The sequence below is a fragment of the Phoxinus phoxinus genome, assembly GCF_949152265.1.
Source record: "Phoxinus phoxinus genome assembly, chromosome: 22".
Lineage (NCBI taxonomy): Eukaryota > Metazoa > Chordata > Actinopteri > Cypriniformes > Leuciscidae > Phoxinus > Phoxinus phoxinus.
The window spans coordinates 24,006,530-24,032,618 of NC_136897.1; the positions used below are offsets into that span (position 1 = coordinate 24,006,530).

At 37.2% G+C, this 26,089-nt stretch overlaps 1 protein-coding gene across 1 annotated transcript; it reads right to left on the reverse strand.

The window, feature by feature from the left end:
* Positions 1-17,400: 17,400 nt before the first annotated feature.
* Positions 17,401-25,763, reverse strand: arl8bb (ADP-ribosylation factor-like 8Bb). Its single transcript, XM_079596677.1, has 7 exons — positions 25,489-25,763; positions 23,997-24,077; positions 23,773-23,846; positions 22,959-23,052; positions 22,442-22,509; positions 21,625-21,695; positions 17,401-20,621 (listed from the first exon to the last, which is right to left on the reverse strand). Exons 1-7 carry the CDS (start codon positions 25,609-25,611, stop codon positions 20,572-20,574), a joined length of 561 nt encoding a protein of 186 aa, XP_079452803.1. The 5' UTR covers positions 25,612-25,763; the 3' UTR covers positions 17,401-20,571.
* Between the last annotated feature and the right edge of the window lie 326 nt (positions 25,764-26,089).

The following is a 26,089-nucleotide window of genomic DNA, read 5'->3' on the forward strand; positions in this document are numbered from 1 at the left end:
GGGATAATGCTTATCCCACAGCAGAAACAGGTGCTCATGCCAGTATTCTACAGGGGCAACGCGGCTCTGCCAGTCTGCCCAGCGGGCAAGGTGCAAACACATTTACCACTCCCCTGGGCGACATTAGGCCTGCTAGAGGGAGACATGTCAAAGCCTGTGGTGACAGTTAACCTTGGTAGAGACAGGGCATCCTGCCAACCGGCGCACAGCAGACCCGCAGACAGACACAAGAGGACTTAATGAGGTCTGTCTCAAAGCCAGCGGGGGAACAGAGTCAGGTGTCTGCCGTTTTGGAAACACACTGCATTTACTGGACACATAGCTCACAAATGCAAAATACTGCACCCATGGCATCAAGAATATGTCTCCAGATGAGATTTAAACTGATATTGAAGTTCATAACAGCGGGTAAATATTGCATTGTGTTTATGCAAAGTTTTAGGCACAAACAGTTTCAATAAATTAATAATTCATGTTCAGAGTCCTGCAATCACTGCTAACAATTAAGTTAAAATCCTTTGAAGCATAAACATATGCTTATTGTAGATCTGTTTTGAGAGGTTTATATATTATTACTAAAAATAATACAATTTCTCTATGGAGAAACCATACAGTTAGCTCTATACAGGTTGTTTGAGTCTTAGTCTTTAACTTGCCCTGAAGCCGTACAGAACAACAGTGCTGATCAGATTTCCTTTCTATGTCAGTGTAAATGACATGCCCACAATAACGCCATGACACCAGTCTTTGACGACCGCCATTGTAATTTTATCTGGATTCTCACATTTTCTAAACCCTGATATCAGAATCCTTTTTATGGAGGATTTGAGGTGTTCAAAGTTTACGCGGTGCAGTGAATCATTTTTGTGATCGATAAATCAACTTCCCCCCCAAAACTTTGTTTTTTACATTAGGAAAAAACACTTGAGCGTAACATTTTTTCCATTTTCTTTTGTGATCCCCCGCAACTGTAGGTGGACCGCACTCAGAAACTCAGTGAGTCGAAAAACAGAGACTTAGCACTTAGCATACACTGATGACAGATAAAAAGGTGATGATCCCTCATGTTTTGGCAGTTTTGTGAGGAGAGGTGTTGACATTTCTTTACTTTCAGAACAGGAAGCTGCTATTATCTTCCTACTAGCGATAGATAATGGAGGAAAAAGAGGGATGTGCTCTCATCTGTACATAGCGAGAGGACGGTGTACATCAGATGGGTGAGAGTGCAGCATTTAGCCTACCTGAGATTATTTAAAAAAGTAGAGAAAAGCTTTTAAAATAGTCAAAGAGAATGAGGTCACAATGATCAACTGCAGCATATGGTGTAAACTGTCAAGTGCCCTTTGTATTTGGATACTTAAAGAGATAGTTCACTCAAAAATGAAAATTTTGTCATCACTTACCCTCATGTTGTTCCATACCTGTTTGAGTTTCTATCTTCTGTTGAATACAAAAATATTTTAAAGAATGTAGGTCAAACAGTTGACGATAGCCATCTACTTTCAGCGGAAAAAATACCAATGGATACCTTCAACTGCTAGATACCAACACTCTGTTGTGTTCAACAGAGGAAAACTAATACAGGTTTGGAACAACATGAGGGTGAATAAGTGATGACAAATTTTTCATTTTTGGGGTGAACTGTCCCTTTAAGTCATACTTTTAAGTGTCTGAATGTCATAGCATTAGATAGCAAAATATCAAACCAACGGCCATCTGCAAACATTTGAGTTCACACAGAATTCAGTTCAACTTTTTGATGCCAAGGCCTCCAAATATGATGATGTCCTTGCCCTTCCAAAAATACAAAGCCGCTATATGTTTTCATGCACACCATGAAGAAGAAGAAGTGTGATAGTATATAGACAACTGAATTAAATAATTGGCTTTTACACTGACATTATACTGAAGCAAACTGTTGAAATATCACCTGTACTTTTGTTGTTGTTGACAAATCTGTTAAACAGTTAAAAACGTAAAGGTAAGTATGCTCAGTAGTATGTATATGACGTTTTAAGTGTCCAAATACTTTCCAGAGCCACTGTATAACCCAGTCAGGTCACAATGATAAACTAATTACAAACTGAAGGACTTAGCGATCAACACATCAAAGACTCCAAGTCGTGAGTTAAGATATTTAATCACGTCAATCTACTTTTAGCCCATAATTACTTCATACTGAGTGAAACCTGGATTCTTTAAAAACCTACCACAATCCACACTGTACCTACACCACGCTCTAGCAGAAAACCTGATGATAGACATTATATATCAGCAACGTGTATTAGCTATTAATAAGGCTCACACGCCTGTGCGTTTGCCAGGTTTCATTTAGTGCAGTGTTCCGTTCCACTTAATCCGTATGGTAATGATATCGGATTCACATCAGCACAATACCCCTATTGAGTGTGTCCAAACAGGCGCTGACACTGTGCCAAGCAATCCACATCTGTTCTCTGTTTTCACCTGTGGAGGCATATCTAAGCCCAGCCCAGGCCCCATATGTTGAAATGACTCACGAAACGAGTGCTGATTTTGGATCAGCTTCCCTGTCTTCGTATTGTCTTAATCAACGAGGACACGGGAGGTATATTGGCCCTTTTGTGCATGCTGCTGTAGTGTCATGTGACCTCTGAGTGGATTAGAGGGATGATGGCCGGCTCAGGTTTATGGCAACACTCACAGACACAGCAGGGAAAAGGGTTATGGGAAGTATAGTGTCTGTTATTGATGAGGTGAGTGGTGAAGAGGAAGAGAAAGAGAGACATTGGATGAAGGATGCCGAAAAAAAGAGAAAAATCCTCCTAAAAAATCCTAACAAAAAATAACTATATAATATAATATAATATAATGAAAAGAGAAAGTCAAAAGAAAAAGACCAAACTATTCAGAGAACTTTTCAAATATTAAAAGAAAAAATAACTTTATACAATAATTGAGAATGTACCTGTATAATATTTTAAATGAATATAACATTATTAAATTATTTTAGTAAATACTGTATACATATAAATATAGTTCATACATTTTGCACAGGGTGCTTGATACCTTAAAATCCCTGAAAATAAAATAAAAGCTAGAGCTATTTGTAATATGATTATTCTACCCCACATTACAACGAAACAATATTACAGGCTTTAATCTATTTCACATTGTCTACTATATTGTGATTTTTCTCTAAATAAATACATAATTGTTGTATTGTTGTCATGTTGTGTCCCTTGGGACCAAAATGAACCAAGCTAAAAAAGACCAACATTACACAAATGAAACAAGAACAAAACGTAAAGAAGAGAAATCAGATTTCGAACAACAGTAGGTGGAGAGGATAGGACTTTAAGTGGAGCAAAGAATAAGAAACCCCAAGGGACGTCCTGTGTGCATATCTCAAACTAAACCCGGAATGAAACCAGCCTCAGTCGCCACAAATTAATTCGGGACTTTGGGAATAAACCACTATGGGTCTACAGAAGAAACACGAACAACCAAGTTGTTCATTGTCACACAATATTAGTTTTATACTAATATAGAGAGCTGTTGAAAAAGACTCTCATGAATGCTGGGTAAGTCTATTAAAAATTCCTCTGTTGTAATAGAGTATGTTTTGGCAGAGGTTTCCATTGACCAGAGCCAATACAGAGAGCTGGCCCGCCACACCATCCCAAAGAGAATACAGAAGGCAACAGCGCTGGCCATAAACATTTACTGCTGGAGCTGATCCAAGAACAGTTCTGCCATTATGGGTTTAAAGCGTTCTATAAATAAAGAAGTTTTTATTGATCACTTTCATTATTTTCAGTACTCAGTATCCAGTGCTCTAAATAGGGGATCTGCATGAAAGTTAACATGAGCATTCAAAATCCAATCAAAATCCTGATCCAACCAACCAACCAATACATATACATACACACACACTTAATATTTAAACATTTTTCTTCATGTTATACAGTTTTTTTCTTTAGCTTTCAAAAATATTTTGTTACATATTAAAGGTTCTAAAATACTGATATTATGATTACATATTAGTGGATATGAATTTTAATGAAGGAAAATAACCACCTTTTATGCAACCAATTTTAATGGCTATTAAAGCCAAATGCTGATCTGAATAGCTGAGAATAACAACTGGTTCAACACTGGAGCGACTGGGTCAGAACGCAGGGCGTTCCCAAATGTTTGGCAAAGACTATAAAGGAAACTGCATTCCTCTTTCAGGATTTATTCATATAAGGACAAAGCACATTCCATGACAACTGCAAATAACAGATGCAATTATTTCATGTTTGATCCGGATGCAACACTCCACAAAGTATGCTTTGGAAAATAGAAACACTGTTTTCCCCTCACCTTGCTGCCACTCGAGGTGTGGTTGAGAATAATTACATCAGGGAAAAATATTAGCAATGTTTCAGAAGAAAATAAATAGAAAGGGAATGTCTATAACCAACAAGAACAAGAGTTTTCCCTCAGGCAACTTCCCATCTGTAGCAACGTTCAAAAGCATCGGATACAAGAGAGCGTTTATTAATCCTTGCCATTATACAAAATGTCAAACAACCAAAACAAAAGATAAATGATACAAACACACAACATCCTCTGTATAAGTGTGGTTTCCATGGTGTTATACAAATATTGTCACATGAAATCAACACTGAACTGTACTGTTTGATCAGATTTGTACCATTTGAACGGATTGACTGCAGAATTTATTTGCACTGTATCCACAAATGACATACTTTCTGACAGATGTCTTTCTGGATGTAAACTAGATGTACATTGGGTTTAACACATCAACCATATGTCATACTCAATTAGTCTGACAGCTCTCAAGTTATTAATAATGTCAAAATACATATTTTGAGTCTTAAGCTAAAAAAAGGACATCCAAAGACACGTTTTCCTCACTTAGATATGCGCATTGTCATGTGAAGAACTACCCAACCAGAAAAGGCCAAGGTCTATGTGTTGGGAACTCGAGACTTAGACAAATGACAGCTCAATGAGTCTGACTGTGATAAAACCAGAGGAGGGGACGCTGTGTGAAAAACCAGAATAGACTCTATCCTGTCCAGGTTACTACGACAGGCAATCCATCAGGGCCGAGAGACTGGTCTGAATGGACAGCCACTCCAAGAATGCAGCTGGTGAAGAGCCAGTTAGTGTGGAGACAGAGGGACCGGAGTGAGGGGTCAACAGGGGGCATGAGAGGGTGAAGAGTGGGGACAGGACACGAACAATGAGGGGAAAAGGGAGGTCTTAAGATTTAAGGACAAGGATGAGGAGAGACAATGAAGGAGAGGAGGGATAATCAGACCACCGAGGAACGTGGCTATCATAGTTACATTCCACAGTGACACCCACAAGGGCTAGCGGAGGTCCGGTCTGGCCTAACACGGCAAATTTGTTCAGTTTGCACAACCTGACGCAGGAATTTTCATTTGCATCTCTGTCAATGCCTCTGTAAGCATTCCTTGAATTTCTTTCGACAAAAGTGACGAGTCATTTCTATTCAGTTGGATTATCACAAAAGGTTTGCTGAATTTGGGTCCACGATTTTCCTGCAAATGAATTCAAACCATTCCACTTATATTTACAGGGGAGATTTTATTTGACAAATTTGCTGCAATTCAATTAAAACCAGCATAGAATAATAGAATAGAATATTCAATTGTTGTGAGACTGTGCAATGTGAACAGACACGCAAACCACAAACGCATATCCCACTTTTATTGTCTTTGCATGCCCAGCATTATATTGGGACGCCAGTACAACCACACTTCCTTGGATCCATCAATCATCACAATCTCAAATTATTAATATATGCTGTATCTTATGGAAAGCTTCAGGGAAATATTTAAAGGACTACTTTTAACAAGACACAAACACTTTCTGCAGCTGTAATTATGTACAGTTCTTAAATTAGTTTGATTTTCCATTTATGGTCAAATTCTTTGCTTTTAATCATATAGCCAACAAGGTTATCTTTCATCCAGCGCTTTTCGACTGAAATGACGACATAAAAGTTTAATTTGGGAAAGGCTCAACTCCTGTCAGAGAGAATTGGCTAGGTGGAAACCTGCACTATATTAATCTGCTGAAACTAATGAACGGTCCATTAAACACTCTCAGAATTTGACATGGAAACCAGGAGCATTAACACAGGGGAAAAGAAGTGCATCATGCATTATTAACTCTGATAACGATGAATATGGCTTTATTCATTCATTCAACACACATACGTTTCCCTCCCTCTCATTCTCCTCTCTGTCAAAACAGTGTGTCATGTTGAACAGTAAATGTTGAACAGCAGTCAGGTGGCTGCGATGCAGGGCAAATGTATATTTTCTTTCTTCACTGTGGTCCCGAGAACCAGGGACGTTGCGGTGACTGCTGCATCTGTTACCAATCCGTATAATTAACCATTATTTCAGTTTGCAAAAAGCGCTTTTATGCCACACGGCTGCAGAAAAGCAACAGAACCGAAGCAGAGGCGAGGTATTTACTGAAAAAGCAGAAAGCTGTCCTGGGTAATGTTTGATCAACAGAGCGCAGCACTTTTGAGGGAAAGCTTGCCAACTGTAACAACAGACGAACGAGCGCTCGATCTAAACGTAATTGTTTAACAGGCGCTAAACAAACAACTTGCGTTTCGGTGTTGATAATTATTTCAGAATGTCTAGAGAACGTCATACAGAAAATACCTTAATATGGATAATGAGTTTTCAAGTATTTATTAATTAGAAAACTAGGATTTTGTTGATTATTTTGCAAATGAGTTCAATTAGAGTTCTCCTACACAAATATACTATGAAAAGTGTGGTATATCTCTAATGTATCTTGGTGTTTTCCACCACTGTTGAGTAAAAAATGACAGATTCTAAAGCTCTTTGAGTGAACCTTGAGACAAAACCATTCAAAAATGTATGTAATTAAATGTTATTTCCATCAAGAAGTGCGTAGATTTTGGGTCAAGATCTTGTATTGTCAATGCTAGAGTCCAGCACTCTGTAAAGTTTCCTCCAGCACATCCCAAAGACTTTCAATGAATTTAAGGTCTGGACTCTGAGGTGCCAATTCATGTGTGAAAATGATTCTTCATGCTCCCTCCCAACCATTCTTTCACAGTTTGACATTGTCATCCTGGAATATGGCCATAATGTGTGAACTACATGGTTGTTTAAGAAATGAAAAGCTACACACTCCATCAATTAAGGTTAGAAGAACTATTGCCAAACATTTAACATGCTACAAACATCATAATCTCCGCAATAATTATCCAGTCATAGACTCTTAAACATATCCCTATATTTAAAGACAAACAGCGACTTTTTTTGGGCCGGGCAGTGTATATGATTATTTATATGTACGCAACATAATTGGAGACATATTCAAAAGAGGATTAACTCTTGGTGCGCGTCTCGCTGGCTCATCTGTGACCAGGATAGAAAGTCTGTGTGGTGTATGGAGAGCTACGGTGTTCAGGGTAATGTTGGCATACCATTGCATAGGACGAACAACATCCAACAGGAGTAACTGTCGACTCAAGAGGAAGCTGTTTGAAAGGGATGTCCAGGTACGAACCAGTATTATATCCAAAAAGACATAAAACCACAGCTGCCCAACTCACAGCAGAATTAAATGTGCACCTCGACTCTCGTGTTTCTACCTAAACTGTTCGTCAGGAGCTCCACAGAGTCAATATAGCCAAATCTTTGGTCACTCGTGCCAATGCCAAATGTTGGTTTCAAAGGTGCCAACAGTGCAAATCTTGGGCTGTGGACAATGTGAAACATGTATTATTCTCTGGTGAGTCCACCTTCACTGTCTTTCCCAGTTACGATGTGGAGAAGCCCCAAAGAGGCTTAACACCCGGACTGTTGCGTGCCCATGTGAAGCACAGGGTGGATCAGTGGTCTGGGCTGCTATAAAATGGCATTCCCTACTGTGCTTAATAAGGTAATGGTCAAGGACTACCGAACCATTCTGGAGGACCATGTGCACCTAACGGTTTAAACATTGTACCCTGAAAGGGGTGTTGTGCATCAGCATGATAATGCCCCAATACACACAGCAAGACTTGGTTTCCTGAACATAAAAGTGAAGTTGAACATCTCCCATGGCCTGCACAGTCACCAGATCTAAATATTCTTGAGCCACTATTTTGGAGGAGCAAGTCAGGAAGCGTTTTCCTCCACCAGAATCACGTCACTGTTCTGGAAGAGGAATGGCTCAAAATCCCTCTGGCCATTGTGAATGACTTGTATCTGTCACCGCCAAGACGAATAGATGCTGTTTTGGCTGCAAAAGGAGGCCCTACACCATACTAATAATACATTATTGAGCTCTAAAACCAGGTGTTTCAGTTTCATTGTCCAACCCCTTTTTATAAAATAAATTAAATCCCATTATCTTACTGTAGTAAAAATAAAAAGCAATAAAAACATTTGAAAGAAAGAAAGAAAGAAAGAAAGAAAGAAAGAAAGAAAGAAAGAAAGAAAGAAAGAAAGAAAGAAAGAAAGACTTTTTTCAAATTCTTTGGATGCTTCCAACACCTGATAAATCACCAAAGCAAAGACTATAAAGACACATTCTATTGTCCTTATTTTCTAAAAACTCAGCAAACATGGGGGTCATTTATTCTCAAATATAGTCTCTAAAAACAGCTCCCTACGACCCAGTATCGGTTTAGAGAGAACAGAGCTTTGGTACGGTGGAGCAGGACAGACTTTATTGATCAATGCAGTCAGCTGACGACACAAAGAAGAGGGCTATGCAGGACTGAAGGTAGAAATGAAAGAGGGGGGGATGGGGGAAATATACAGTAGGGGTTGAACCATAATCAGTCCTGCTAAATGCTTTGCTGCTAAATGAATAACTAATTTTGTCATGAACTAAAAGCAAATGCATACATGCTTACATGATGTTCATCCTCTGCTTTATGACTCCCTTACTGAAGAGCTGACATACGTAGAAGTTCAAACTCCCATAAGCTTATACTTTGATACGATTTCAAATAATGTAGACATCTTGTTCAAATAATTACAACTGCTTTACATCCTCAGCCCTAAAAAAATACATAAATCCAACAAGGCCTTAGAAAATGAACTACAAGAGAATCTGCTCTCACCGCTGCTTTCCTGATAAATACTCAATCTATATGTAAATATAAGGTACTTTTGAAATATCTGGAAGGAATGAAAATGTATTTCCTTTTCCCATTTGATCAGTGTCCCCCAGAGCTAAACCTATGACTTTTAATGAAAAGTGTTGGGCAGATAGAAAGAGTGAAGCAGGAGCGATAGAAAGGCTTGAACGCACACGCTACAGAACGAACAGCTTCAGGTCGCTAGACGACCTTGGAAATAAAAAATGATCAATTCTAAGCCCAAATGGGTTTGTTGGATGTGAAAGGCTCAGCAGCTTTCCTACAAAACTTGGAACAAAAAAATAACTGTTTGGTGACCACCGTCAGCTTTCAAATGGAAGACGCGTCTGGTTAAGCAAATATCTATCACATAGATGTAAGCAACTAAATGTGATAAATGTTTAGCTTACTTGGAAAAGTCCTTCAAGAAATGCACATGACTTGCGAACAAGTCTGAATAAAAATAATGCATATATTCATCTACAATGTTAGTTCTCACATTCACACCATGCTGTAAGTCTGGACTCAGCTGGAGAGCGAGTTTTCCCATTGCCTTTGCTCCAGGCCAGATGTTTCTTAATGACATTCACAGCGGCAAGATGAACACTGACACGCTATCGAGTCCCAAATCAACTCCTGCTCCAGACCCAACAAGTTATTTACTGATGCCTGTCAAGCCTTTAATACAAAAACTAGGCTATATTGTCACAATGCAACAACGTGTTCCTTCTGTGAAGAAGCAATAAATAGTTTGACAATTTGTAAGCAAATCAGTGTATAATTAGGGCATTTATTGAGGTGTTCCCTGATCTCAGATGGGACGCAAAACTATAAGAAGTTTGGTCAGAGGGCCAAAATATACCGGTTAGAAACCTCAGGGCAAGTGATACAATCAAATTGCTCTTAAAGCCAGCATGAAACAGAAGTTGTGACCGGCTTTACTATTGTATTGTGACGTACTTTATGTATTGTAATTAATAATAATAAAAAATAAAAAAAATAGGATCAGTTCTGTTTTCATATCAACTTTAAATGATTATGAGGTCCAAAAAAATAAAATAAAATAATTTTATAACAAAATTGTGTGCATAAAAAAATAGGGCCAAATTTGGATTCATGGCCACTTTAAAATATTATGAGGCCATATAAAACCATTTTATAATCCATTAAAACAATAAATGGGTCCATTTTGATTTGATGCCGACTTTAAACAGAGCGTCCTTGTACAAACCACTGATGTGATTTCCCTGTGAATCCCTAACTTCTTCCTTATGCAATTTCCTCTGTATACTTTGTAATTTATGTGGAAAAAAGTACACAATGTCACTGCCTTAATGTTCTTAAGACAAGACGTTTAGAGTTTATTGCAAAACAACAGTGCAAAAAGCCCATCCTAATGGTTTCATGCCATTCCAATTACTTTATATCACTAGGTTAAACAGTTTACTCTGTGAATCTTTGTTTTATTTCTCAGACCATTCCATGAGTACAAACAAACCAAGCCAGGAACACACAAATAGCATTGCCATTTTCACATTAACCTGTAATCTGCTTAGCGGCTCTGTGCTGCAATACAACTATTGACACTTTGTCCAATAGTCGAGATATTAAAACACTTAAGGAACATCCTTCATTCTTATACAATTAATATATAAGACAGCAACTTAAGACACTAATTAGTTATCAATTAATAGTATCAACTGATCAAACTAAGAAATTATTTTACTTCCCTGTGCAAATACACCAATGACACCAGTTGTTCATGGTTGACAACAAACTAACCAGACTAACATGGTAACAAAAGTTTCAGGATAGATGCTTACAGTTTTCAATCATCAATATCTGCTCTTGGCGTGTTAAGGATAGATGACTCACCGCAACCTGGTCTAACAGGAGTCAAACTGTCGCTGTCAAACAATAACAGTTCACTTGGCAGCCATTTTGGATCCATAGTCACTCTCTAGGCATGCAATACAGCTTATCTGCTTGAATGGGAAAAGACTGAAATGTCAAAATGTTTGTCAAGATTACATTTCAGTAACATCATTAAACAATAAAATGTCAAGAATTACATCACAAAATGTGCTTCTTGAACAAATCATGCTAATATATATATTTGTGATATCAAACTAATGCACTGTATTTTAGAGGAACATATAGTGATAGATGTGCTCAAATAAATTGCTTTATAAACCTGTTAAACCTGTTTTATTTTTGATCAATACTTCAAACATGTATCAAACTGAGACCTGCTGCCTCTTGTGGCCGATTGCTGTAAGTGCAGGAATTTTATTTTCAAATGAGGGAGTTAAAATAATTTAAATGACCTTTAATCAACTCTTAATCGTCTACACTTTAAAAAATAAAATAAAGGTTCTTTATTGCCATCAGTGGTTCTATTCCTTTCCATTGCACAATAGGTTCTTGATAGCGGAAAACGGTTCGATTATGTTCTTCACACTAGAAGAAAATTATTCTTTTAAGAACTGTTCACTGAAAGGTTTTTTGGGGAGCCAAAAATTTTTGTTCTATGGTCAAAATATACAACAAAACAAATATTTTAAAGAGTGTACTCCCACAACAGTGCAGTTAATTAACTGTGCATGCAATACAATTAAGTTGTAATGTTCAGGAATTGTGTTGCATTATTAGCTGAACTATTAACTAAACTAAATAAGTCTAGCCAAGATCTATTTTCTGAGTGAGCAATTTTTTTTAAAAAGAAATAAAAAGCTATGTAATGAAATATAAATAGCTGCATAGGCCTAATAGGTCAAAACATGCTGCAGTTCCAAAGCGTCAGAGAATAGCGCAGGACTCTCTCTCTCTCTCTCTCTCTCAGCTCCTGTCGGATGAATAAGAACATATCACAGCTCCATTTGGAGTGCTCTGAAGAGGAACATCGTGTCCGTGTTAACAGGCGACGAGAGACATGGGGGCTTTTCTCCCCGAGCAGATAAACGAGAGGATGAGAGACAATTTGCAGGGACTCTGAGCACTTCAAGTTCTGCCAGCAGAGGTGAGAGCTTTCAGCTCCGGCAAAGAGTGAGAAGTAAAAAGGTGTGATTCATTCTCTCATTACGTTGTCTGGAGGTTAAAGTGAAATCATTTTTCTCTGAGAGTTGGGGAGAATTAGGAGCATGTACAAGTTGCAAAGATAAAATATCACTCAATAAGTGTACAAAGTTTTGACGTGGCGCCATTATAAACTACTGCAGCCCATTTGATCCAAAGAGCGAAAACACAAAACGACACTCATTTGAAACTAATAAATGAATGTAAGACTTGAAAGGGGTAGTTCACCCCAAAAAATATTGTGTTCTGAAGATGAACGAAAGTCGTACAGGTTTGAATTGGAACGACATGAGTGTGAGTAATTAATGACAGAATTTTCATTTTTGGGTGAACTATCCCTTTAATTATCATGGCCACTAATTAAACATTCGTTCCATGATTTCCCTGGTTATTTCGTAGCCATGATCCTAGCTTTCTGTGCACTTAAACTTTACCAAACCCTCAGATAAGACTTTAAAAAGACCTGCAGCACTTATGCTCCTAATTGCACAGGCCATGTACTCTCTCCATAGTCCCCTTCCAGGAAAAATGCATAATCTGTTACCCTTAGTGGGGCAGCGCTGTCTTATCATGACAGGCCGCAGGCACGGTGACAAGCCCGGGGCGTGAGAGCACCTCTCCCATTTATTCCTATCACCATCAGCTTCCTGTCAGAGAGCTGTCAGTCTTCCTCCAGTTCTGCTCCAGTGCTGATAAAGTGTTGTGTGTGTGTGTGTGTGTGTATGTGTGTGTGTGTGTGATTAAAGAGTGAGTTGTACATGAGTAAAGAAAAGGGTGAGTTGTACATGAGTAAAGAAAAGGGTGAGTTGTACATGAGTAAAGAACTTCCTACAAAAAAATGGTTTATCATATTTTAGCAGTTAAGAGGATCTGACTCAAACAAATCTTAACCAATCAGCAGCCAATCTGTGTTTTTGGTATGTGGAAAAGCTTGGCAGAAGATCACAGATTAATTCAATTACTTCAGGATGGAATAGTCACTTACTATGTACTGCACTTACTAGTACAGTATACTCTTTCACATGACTTCATTACATTGTAGGCCTATGTTTAATTCGGCAAGTGGTGTAAAAAAGAGAAAAATAGATTAAAACTAGAATACTACAATAAAAAATAAATAAACTAAAATAAAAAGTAATTAAAACTAGAATAAAAAAGATAATGAAACTAGAATACTACAATACAAAAATTAGAATCAAATACAATGTTAAACCTAATATTCTAGAATAGATAAATATTAAAACAAAAATACTAGAGTAAAATAAACAAGGATATTAAAACTAGAATACAAATAGAAAATATATTAGAATAGCCATTAATATAAAAATATTAGAATACTAGAATACAAATAGTAAAAATAAATAAATAAATAAATAAAATGTTGAAAAGCAAGCTGTGTAAATTGCGTTGTGGGAAAGTGTTGGAATTCAAATCATTGAACTCAGAAATTAATGCTAAAAAACGATGGTTGTCAATAACAATAGGAGCTGATAGTGAGCTGACACACACACACACACACACACACACACACACACACACACACACACACACACACACACACACACACACACACACACACACACACACACACACACACACACACACACACACACACACAGACCTCATCAACAAACACCTGGGTCCATCCACAGCTTTACTACCTTACCACAACAGAAATCCCGCCAGCTGTACATTACTACTCAACTAAATGGGATTAATTAGTGCAGGTTTTATTTTAATGTTCTTTGTTGCTCTCCAGGGGTTGGTAAAACTCCAGCTGTGTGCAAAAACAGTCTTGTCTGTAGACTAAAGTCAGTTTTACCTGTTTTAGGTAAAGACCAGTTACACCCGTCTATCTTCTACTGTTCAGCCCAGAAGTAAAAATCATAAAACTTTTATCATATCAACATAAAGGAAGGTCATGATTTGCTCTTAAAACACATCACATACAATCTTCACTCTTAAAAATAAAGGTTATTTCTTTATTGACACTGGTGGTTCTATGAAGAACCTCTTACATCCACATTTTTCCATTCCACAAAAGGTTCTTAAGATGAGTAAAATATTCTTCACAAAAAAAATGGTTCTTTAAAGAACTCTTCACTGAAATTAACCAGAAAATGAACCTAAGAGTTTTAAAGTCTCTTGAGATCTTGAGATCAAAACATCAACTATTTTACAAATCTAGTACCGGTACATTGTTTTAAAGAACCTCAGGGGTTTGTAATGTAGAACATGGTTCAGAGAAGGTGTCTGTATTTGACCTTCATAAGTTTTGACATAATGAATGGATAAAATATCTTGTTTGCTGTCGGGAAACCGCAGCACTGAGGCCGGGTACTTAAGAAACACGCTAATGCCTCCGGACCGAAAACAACCTCTCAAAACACCTTCTTGATTTATTAGTCTTGATGCACGAAATTCAAATGTTCCTTTAAATATTTGATTGTGTTGAATGAAAGGCAGAAATTGATTTGGCAGGGCTCATGTGAAAGCCTGTTGTTTTATATTGCTACACTAAAGTCTGGCATGATACGGAGAGTCGTTTTAAATAAGACCAGCTGTAGTTTGGATTTGAGCTACAGACGTCAAAGTGACACATGAACACATTCACTCTTGTTCTTATGCCCAGTAGGCCTACACTTGGTGAATTCGGAACCGCATACTCCTAATACTGTCATGGAAAGATATTGTAAAAGAAGTAAGAGTTTCGAATTCAGCAACTGAATAAGGGACGGGACAACCTGTCTTTCACCTGAGATCACAACCATGTCAAATGACAAAGATCCAACGAGTCAATCAATTCCCGATTGACAAAATCAAGTCCCGCCCTAAAAATTTTCTCGTTCGAGAAGCTGTTTCACATAGATATACAGTACATCAACAATAGGGAAGAAAAGACTGTCGCAACTTCCTCAGCAGTAAAACAGCGCTCGCCAATGTCAAATTGATAGAGAAGGCCAATCAAATTAAAGAAGGACTCGTAACACACAAGATGTAAAATAAATCTCTGATGTCCCCAGAGCGTGTGTGTGAAGTTTTAGCTCAAAATACCACACATATATTTTTATATAGCATGTTAAAGTTGGCACTTTTTGAGTGTTTGCAAAAAAGCACAGTTTTGTGCCTGGCCCTTTAAATGCAAATGAGCTGCTGCAGAGGGCGGGGTTTCAAGAGCTCATGTGTTAGTAGCTGCGATTACCGCAGACACACTAAAATTACAGAAACTGTTCTGCCTTTAATGTTAAAACGGAGTCAGACAAAGATGGAGAGACTCAAGAAGAAGTGACAACATGTAGAATGCAACAGGACGTCACTGAATGGTTAGTTGATGAATTTATGTTGCTGATGTGGAGTTAACTATCTTCAATTAGCATATTCTGTCGTGGTAATCTATAAATCGCTCGTATAGGAACTGTATATATAGTGACTTTCTATTGCATGTGAAAAGACGGATGCTAAAGTTTGAGCTGAATCACAAATGTGCTCAACTACAACAACTCTTCCTCTTCTCAACATGGACTGCGTGTTCCCGGGGGCGGGGCTTATGTACATTTTAGGGTTGGTGATGTCACTAACACGGAGGAATGTCGTGTAGTCCCTACCGACGTTTGTTGTAGTCCTTTTCTTTAAAAGCAAATATCTTCCTTTGCTTTGAACTTTGAGTGTTGTAACTTTGCAGATGTTGTTTATGCTCAAACAGCAACATTACACACTAACTAAAGTTAGAAAAGTGAAATACTCAACCACCCCTCTAAAGTCGGGAGTTGCGATAGTCTTTTCTTCCCTATTGTGACGTATATCTTTTCCATTGGGAATTGATTGGATGGTTGTGGTTTTCTATTGGTGGATGCATGTGAGTGACAGGTCGTCGCTCCTTGCGTCATTAAACTTGTCTTTCAAAGAAAAGATGTCGCTGCAAGAGGAAGGGGAAGTTATTTTGATTAAGTTATTGTGCATAGATAAATCATTTATAACAAACACTGCAATATTTCATAAAAAAAAAACAAGAATTGTCCATTTTGATTTCATGGTGACTTTAACAGTTACCCAGTGGACCGCTGTATTTGACCTTGAATTCCAGTTCACTGTGTACAGTAAAGGCTACCTAAACAGATCAGCAATTGTCAAATAAAAAGCTTAAGAGAGCCTTTCAAAGAGTTTTTTGATCTACTATGTTCAGTGTTTCTCATGGCTGAACTTACCAGAATGGCCGGTTGTAATGTTCAATGGACTGGAGTCTTTACACACACACAAAAGGTCCTAAGATACTACAAAGATCACAACAGTTATCTAGCTGATATATATTTTAATAAATTAACTGTAATTTGTTAAATATGATCAGGTACTTTACTATAACATGCTTGTAAGACAAGAACAGGATTTCAAAGCTGACACGCACCTGGTTAGAAACAGACAGTATAAGGTTAGAAACGGCCTCACACACTCGCTCTATATGGCCCTCTGTTGCCACCATGCGGCCTCTTTACGCACTGCAAGAACACATTGACGACCAGAGAATTAAGTTCTGAGAACATAACATTTAACAAAAAATTTAAATTATAGTCTGTTCAAGTTAATAATAATAATAAATAGTTATCGATTCGTTATTTTCAATCTTAACATAAAAAAGTCTGTTATGGTCTTTAAAACATGTGTGGGCCTACATCTTTAAAATTTATTTAGTTGTAATATGTAAATTGTATCTATGTATGATTTTTATTTTTTTACTTAAAGCAGGCAAACAGTGCTCAACATGTGAGCTCTTTCAATCGTGTTTAAACTGCATCTTACAGGAAGAAAAAAAATACATGAAGTTCTAGACAAAGAATGGCAACTTTTTAAGACACCATGAAATCAAAATAGACTATTCTTAATATTTATGGAATATTCCAGTATTTTATTCATATGCCCTCATAATTTTTAACTTCCCCTTCTTCTCGCAGCGATTACCTGTTTACTTGTGTGTGGGCGGAACAACCTGTCACTCACATGACATCACGGCAATACCAACCACAACCATCCAATCAATTCGCATTGGACAAAATCAAGTCCCGCCCTACATTTTTTCTTGTTCAAGAAGCCGTTTCACTCACTCAGCTGTTACAATAGGGAAGAAGAGACTATCACAACCCTCCGTTTCATGAAGACAAAGAAATTCAAACGCAATATTTTTGTTTAGCATTTACTGAATGACCATATCACCATTTGTGTTATTTAAGCTTTAATGACTAAGCAATTGTTGTAAAAAATGTGAGGGGAAAGGTGGATGCAAATGAGTTTGCATGATTACATTTGGTCTGTAAACAGAAAAAAACTGCTGATTACATCACTTTAGAACATCAAAAGCCAAACAAATCATTCACAACTTTCTCTTGACAAATGCAACAGTACAAAACGACAAAATGCACAGGTTTACAGTCACCCTAAAAAAACTATTTATTGAGCGATCACAAAACAAAATAATGCAGGAGACAAAAATAAGAACACACTGCAAAACAAATAAGTTTGACATTTGCTTATATACAAAGTTAGCAACAGATCCATTGATTTTCATGTGTGGATAGTCACACAGAGAAGAGAAGACACTATTCTATACAGTGCTGCACAGAGACAATAACACGAGGAGACAAGCTTTGCCCACAGACCTGCTGCTTTCAGTGAGTGGAACCGACAGCACACATCATGTCTGAATGAATGAATGCACAGAGGAAGAGAGAGATGTGAACGGTGAAAGCCTGACCTCCGTTCATTTCCATTACAAGACTGCAGGAATGACTAATTTGATTAATTTGAAAAATTAAAAGAAAAAATATTAAAGTCCTTCATAAACTGATTCAACATCCTTCAATCTTGGACAATCATATACATTCAATTATAAGATCATAAATGTCCATTCTGACGTAAAAGCCCCAAAACACACGGAAATAACTTTGTTAGTTTGGATTATTCCTCTGAGAAAAATCTCCAAAAATCATTACAGCTTATTTGGGCAAAGATACATATGTTTTTTTTAAATAAGTGTATTCACCAACTAGTATTTGGATGAACAATATTTGATGCTAAAGGGTCAGCAATCGATGCACATATCAGGCATTTTTATGGCAGCACAACTAAAGCTTTGTTCTCAGTTAAATCCTAGATATTTTTGGCAGATCATCAATTATAAAAAAATAATAATAATGTCTTAAAGATATAATCCGAGTGTCAACACAAGATACGGAGTGTTGTAGATGCTTCATAAAACAACACATGCATGCTGAAGTATTCAGGCTTAAGATCTTGCATTATGGTACACAGCTGAAGCTTGTTTCTACCACAGAATAAAAGATAAAAACGGTAATTGAAACTTTTGTTATCTCACATTTCAGTTTATATCTTGCCATTCAGACTTTATAACCTGCAACTGCACGTTTATATCTCACAATTATTCAAACAAAAAGTCAGCATTGCAGGATATAAACTCGCAATTGCAAGAAAGAAAAGTCTGAGTTGTGAGATAAAAGGTTGCAATTACCTGATTTATTTTGTATTCTGTGAAAAGCAGCTTCCCTTCACGGCTCTGTGAACGTTGGCTGTGGCTCATGAGACCTCTGAGGTAGATTAGAGACGCAAGAACAGTCTGAAAGCCACAGCAGAAAGTCTTCATCTCAGTCTTCAAGCAACGTGTTGGCGGAAAATTACTCCACTGAATCATGCAGCTAATAGTCAGGGAGTCACTATTAAGTCATAAATAATAACATTTTATAGCAGAAGACAACTGCAATGTTGTTTTAGCTGCTATAAAACAGGAAGAATTCACAATCTTTAGGGGCTTGATAAAACAAAAAATAAAAGAACAACAAAACTAGCATTTGAGTTTTGTATGTTAACCAGTAATGGGTATTTACTGTAGCGATCAGATATTTATGTAATAATTGGGGTCCTAACATGTATATATGCATAGACAATGAAGATGGCCATTTAATGAATATGAGTAATTCAATTATTAATACAATAATTATATTGTAAATTACAATGGCACCTACATGGAGTTTAGACTAGCTGTTTGTGGTTATATAACAGTATATTCTGGGCAGTAATAAATGTGAGTATTTGCAGAAGGCACTTAACTTAATGCTCACTAATTCATGTAAATGCCAAGATGACCAGTCCACATTTTATCCCATTAGAAGAACGTTTTCAGAATTGAGATGTTTCACGCTCAATGATACTGTATGTGAAGCTTGTCCGTGAGCTGTAGGTCATGAATATTAATGAGCTGGGTTTTGTTATTGTAATGAGTCTCAAATAGGAAAAGATTTAGACAAGAGCCATGGAGACGATCGGAAACGTGAGGAGAGACATTATAAAACTTGATGAATATTAATTATGTGATAATCAGCCAGAAGAACTCATTGAATTGCTGAAAGGCAAATGTAAAAGATGATTATTTCCCAAAATAATAGTTGCTCTGCACATGGATTCAAGGAAAAACATCCACTGAAAGTACACTACCATTAAAAAATGTGGGCTCTGGAAGAATTTTTTGGTTTTGAAAGAAGTCGGTTATGCTCAACAAGGCTGCATTTATATGATTTTGATTATGATTTGATAAAAAATACAGTAAAAACCGTAATATTGTGAAAATAACACAATATTTTAAATAACTGCTTTCTATTTTACTGTATTTTAAAAATATAACTTATTCCTGTGATGCAAAGCTGAATTTTCAGCATCATTACTCCAGTCTTCAGAGTCACATGATCCTTCAGAAATCATTCTAATATAATACGAATGTTGAAAATAGTTGTGCTGCTTAATAGCTTTTAGATGAATAGAAAGTTCAAAAGAACAGCATTAATTTGAAAACAGAAATCTTCAGCAACATACATTTGGTCAATTTAATGTGTCCTTGCTGAATAAAATGATTAATTCCTTTAAAAAATTCATACTGACCCCAAACCTTTGAATGGTAGTGTACATTTAAAATGCATTGAAGCTCTAAATGCACAATACTAAAATGTCCATTCGAAACACCCTTTGACTTCACTTGGGGGAGTAAAATACTTCAGCGCTATAAATTATACAAAATAATACAAGCAGCTCTCTAAACTTATTTCACAGGGAAAGGGGGCACATTCCGAAGCGGATCAAAGTTTAGGTCAAAGTAAAGTAAAATCCATTCAGCCAACGAAACAGGCCGAATGATTGCAAATCATGAGTTGAGTGGAGTCTGAGGCCCACACGGGTGAGGACGTGTTACTGACTGTGTCTGTGTAATAGAGAATGACCGAGACGGGCAGCTACTGGACAGACAGATGCGGCGCTCTGAAGAGGAGCTGGGGTTATGGGTAGGACGGGGACTGATCTCAACTTCTCCGAGATTTTGAATGCTGGATCAACCACTGCAATGTGATATCTGCAGAAGAACGTGGAGAGAGGAAGAGATGAACAATTATATAATATCTTCTGATGCACTTCACATCCTCTCCCAAACTAAAGTATTCGTAAAAATCGTACAAATTTTTTTTTAATACAAGTTGTCTCAAATGACACACTATACACTTATACATACTTATGCACTCTGCTCTCAACCATGTAGTGTATGAATTTTATAAGGTTATTTGGTCATTCAACATCTGAGTCTGATAGCCCCTCCGCTACACAACTAAAGCTGTGACAGAGTGCATGAAGTTTCCAACATTACACACTTTGTTTTTTTCGGTTTATTAAGTGCATCATCTGAGTATTTAAAGTGTACTTTTTGTATTTGGAATATCAGTGTGAACACTACTCACTATTTGTGGTACAAAACAGCAGAGAATAGTGCATAAGTACCGGTATGCAAATTGGGACGTACCTTCATTATTACAAATATTCTCAGAGTAGTTTTGTGTGTGTGTCATATTTTGGGAACTGCTGCTTCACATGAAAACACACGGTCTTTACTTTGCCAATTAGCTATTCGTAAAGCCAATAGAAACAGCGAGTAATGTAGTATAATGAATGCAAATGGATGGCTTTTCAGATTAGCGGAAATTATGATGAAATCACAACCACCACAACTGTACTGCGCAACAACAACAAAATCTAACTTAAAGGAACAAAACAGCTCTTAATCGCCGAAATGCGAATGAGTCACAGTAAGGTGGTGTAAGATCTATTTGATTCTGTATTGTAAATATAGTTGAACTCCACAAGACCTTTCTTCTTTTTTTCCAGTTCTAAACGAACAATGTCTGTGCCTTTCTCAACCTCACTTTTTCAAGGAATTTGGTTATTCCAAATTAACCCAGTAAAGCCGCACATACCGTATGAAATAATAGTCAGAAAAAAATATTTTTTTTAATGGAAGTTGAACCTTTTTATTGACCAGTTGTCAGTTTTATATTTGCAGGTGTATAAAATGCGGTAACTCTCACCTATATTGTCTTTCTCTTTGCATGAAATGGAGTAGCAGCAGATCTCTCGGTCTTGAATCGCAGACAGGTTCCTGCAGAAAAGGAAACATCATTTGCCATTTTTGAGAGTAGCCTCACATGAATTTTTTCTAAAGGTATATTGTCACCCGACTGTGTAAATGTCAGAAAATCCCAGAATCTTCCAATGTGGTCAATGTGGTCAATGTTTAGTGCTCGCAGGAGTACAAAAATGCCATAGTCTATTTAGGACTTAAAGTAACCACAAAAAAAGAAGTCTAAAAAGAGGAAGGCGACGCAGTGTTATTAATGTAAAAAATTCCATTACAATCAAAAGCATCCAGAGAGATCACATGACAGGATTGTGCAACAGTGCCCACCCCCTTTTTCAATGGCGTATTTTAAAAAAAAAGTATTTTTTCCATTAATTTTTCCAATAGGGATTTTAAATTAGTGTCATGAACGAAGCCAATCAGCTACAAGGTGAATCCCAAAACTACATAGTAGTTTTTCCACCAGGAATTCCACTGTTAAATAAGCTGAAATCTGACGTCTTCAGTAAAAGCAAATACCATCAATTAACAACCTCGTCACTCACAGTAGGTCTGTCTTTAAAGACTTATATTAATGTTCAAAATCAATTTCCCTATGGAGAAAATGAATGGAGTTTTTGCTTCCAGTACATGACCGTAGCGCGATATACGGGTCTGTATAAAGCAGGAAACACTAAATTAATCTCTCACTCTCATGACCCCAAACTTATTAGTCAACGAATAGCGTGAAGAAAGATCAAATAATGCAAAAAAAAAAAAGATCTTACATCTTTTCGATGAGTTGTTTCTCGTCTAGTGCAATAGAGAGGTCTCTTTTGTTGCCAAGGACAAGTACCTGTGAAGGATAAAGCAACAATAAATCACACACAACGCACTTAAATTGTCTTTAGATATAAACTTAGCAGTTTTGCTTTCAGTGCTTAAAGATTTATGTATTTGGGTGTTGGTCCTACATCAGATCGTGCTAAAGCTGTATTTTTAAATGGGTGGCTTTAGCAAATAGGAGCCGTCCCATCACTCCCTACAGACAGATAATCAATATGCGAACTGTTTCCTCTGTGCTGATAAGACCGGTGAGGACATCTCGGTACAGCTGCTTAGTCATGCTCCTTAAATACCACACAGCACCAACGGAAAGATCTGGACACGGTGTGGTGCGATGGCTAGGCTTGAGATCCTGCCGTTTATGGTAAATCCAGCAGTCATCAAAACAACACAGACAGTCTTCCATTAACACCACTGGGGAAATGATCAGCTACAATAATAAAACAGAATTCCTCTTACAGGAATGCCTTGCAGTTGTGGTTTGTCTAACAAGTTGTGTAGCTCGTTTCTGGAGGCTTCCACCTTTTCACGGTCTGCAGCATCCACCATGTACCTGAAAACACCAACAGAGCCTTGATAATAACACACTAACACAGTAATGTAAACCCTCACACTTTATATAATGGATAAAATACAGTTAGCCAGTCATTATTGCTAAATTATTCTTGACTGGGTGATCAGGATAAAGCACAGCAGTCCCAATTTATTTTGCGATAATGACCGGTTGACTTTGCATTATCCCACTTATTACAAAGCTACTTAACCAATAAATACATTAATGGACATGAAATGTTTCTTCAGCAGCAAATCAGCCTATTAGAATGATTTCTGAAGGATCATGTGACACTGAAGACTGTAAATGTGCCAATATTTAACTAACTAATTTCCAATATATTGAAACAGAAAACATTTTGTAATAATATTCCACAATATGACTGTATTTTTGATTTAAAAAAATACAATGTTGGTGAGTATAACAGACTTCTTTCAAAAACATAAAATTTTTTTGCATAGTAGTGTATATTTATTAATAATCTGCAATTTTAGTAACCATTTTTTGATGGACTGACAGGCAAAAAATATTTAGCTACAATATAATATGCCGAATTTTAAGTTCTCTCTCACCTAGCTCCTAGATACAATTTAGTGGCCATTAAACAAACCTATCTAACTGCTCAATGCCACCGACCAATCAGAACCAAGTATCGCTAGAGGGTAGTGGAATAAACCATTTTAAAAGTGTCTGAGGGAACAAACAGCAGATTATACTCACACTATGGCGTTGACGCCCCGACAGTATCGCTCCCACATGCTCCTGAACCGCGGCTGCCCGCCTATATCCCAAATCTACACGAGAACAACACATTTTTGCTACAGGGTTGGACATGATTGCAGGCATTGGTGATGTAACTATATAATTGAATATAATGTGTATGAAAGAGTGTAAAACTGGATTCAACAAAACCACCCTTGATAATTAGCAACGATGAGACTAACCTTTATGGTTACGTTGCCTTTGGTGACTTTCCTCATGTTGAAGCCGACTGTAGGGATCATGTCCTCATTGAACTGACCAGACTAACGGAAAAGAAACATGTAGATCATTACAATTAGCCTAAATGGATGAAACAAATCTACATGTGAATGGGTGCAAAGGTTTACAAAATGGCAATCTAACAGTCTGACATTTCACAAAATAACAAGCACAAGAGGAAGTCAACATTACAATTCAGCAACTCATAGGTATTTTTAGTAAACGTAATGGGAATTTTTGGTATCACAGGCCAGAGAGTGTCATGTCACATGATTTCGTAAATTGTGCAAAAGAGCAAAATGATTGGATTCATTCTTTTAACCATGTGGATTATTTTAATATAAGTCTCAAGAGTCTCACAAACAGATCTCTTTTGGGTGAAAATGGGAAAGCAAGATCTTTCCTTTAAAAATATGATCATAACTATTCATGGAGCGAGATATTGTTAATTAAATATAGAAATCTAAAAGAGCTTAGCTAACTTGAAGGTCACATTACAAAACACTTAAGTGGTGCAATTATGCAAATTTAAACTTGGTTCACATTTATGAGTGAGGAAATACTGACAGAATTGTTTAGCAAGGTGCAAATACAGAACGAAAGAAAATAATGGGTTAATTTCTTATGGGTTAATAATGGGTTAATAAATAACCCATAAATCATTCTCTGAAACTAGAATGACACCTGCGAGTGCGAGATGCTGAAAACGGAAGAGATGTTTCTCTTTTCCTCTTTGAATTCAGAGCATCATGTAGAGTTGTGAAAGTAAAGTGACCTTAGAAACCCTGGGCTTTTGTAAACTCATTGTGCTGCATTGCAGAAACTTCGAAAAAGGCCAACTTTTCACGATCGCCTCAGTAGACAAGAACCCCCAGTGGGACAGTCACTTGCATTTAAGCATGTTGCCTAATATCGGATTCAGTCTGCTGTGCTCAGAGACCTTTCAAAATACAGGCCACAAGGTTGTTTCCAGGTTTATCCGTTTGCAATGCTCCACTTGCATTCAAATTAAACATTATTGTGATCATCATCTATGAAGGAAATCAAAAAGACATTGAACATCAAAATGGAGGCAAAGCCATAATTCCTAATTTACATGTCTCACCTTGTGGTATGCATATTACATTACATTATTTATTCATTTGGTTACAGATAGAAACTAAAACACTAAAGCATACCATTGGAATCTCATCCACCCTAAAAGTCATAACACAATCTTCAAACCTGGAGAAACTAGAACATGTTTGTAATTCATATTTCAAGTGCAATCTAAAACGTCAAGCAATCCGTGAAAGAAAAATCACACCCATGTTCCTAATATAGCACATTACTCATATAAAAATGTGTTAAATCATCTGTTCTCCGCCCCCTGTCAGGCTATGACATGACAACAATAACATAACCAGCTCAGTCAAGCTTCAGTGTTCAAACTTTGAGGAATTAAACTGGACTTACAGCGATAACGTTGACAAAAGTGGTTTTTCCAGAGTACTGCAGTCCCACCAGCGTCAGCTCCATCTCCTCCTTCCAGAAGAGCGACCTGAACCACTCCATGAGCCGGTGGATGAGAGCCATCATCTCTGTTCTGCGCTACTGGATGAGCTCTGATGATGGGCAGGATGAGGCAGGGCAGATTCCGTTCCTGCTGGAGGGAAGCAGGAGAAAGAGGAAGCGGCAGAGGGGGTCATGTGACAACTACTGACGCACAATAAACGCGTCGCTCTCGACATAACAATCATAGCGGAAATCTTTCAGAATAAAAGTCCGCCAAAACTCGAGTCACACTGTTGTGTTGAAGGTATTTAAATAAATAGTAGGGACAATTTGAAGTGATTGCATTAAAGTAGTAACAAGAAAGAAAACAAACAAATAAACATTTGGAAAACTTTGGATTTCTTTGTTTGCAGAAAAACCCCCAGGAAAAAACAACGTTAATTTATTAACAAAATGTATTTATTAGATAGAAAATAATCTATGTTTTGGATTGTTACCTAAATAATCTAAATAAACAAAACAAAAATAAACAAATAAATACATATATTAATTAAATGCATTG

Bases quoted from the DNA above. Each gene is read 5' to 3' on its own strand.
- arl8bb (XM_079596677.1), bottom strand. From the start codon at position 25,611: ATGATGGCTCTCATCCACCGGCTCATGGAGTGGTTCAGGTCGCTCTTC. The intron at 23,847-23,996 runs GTTAGTCTCATC...GTTCTCGTGTAG, and splicing joins AAGGCAACGTAACCATAAAG to ATTTGGGATATAGGCGGGCA. The intron at 20,622-21,624 runs GTGAGAGTTACC...GTTCTTCTGCAG, and splicing joins CAAAGAGAAAGACAATATAG to ATATCACATTGCAGTGGTTG.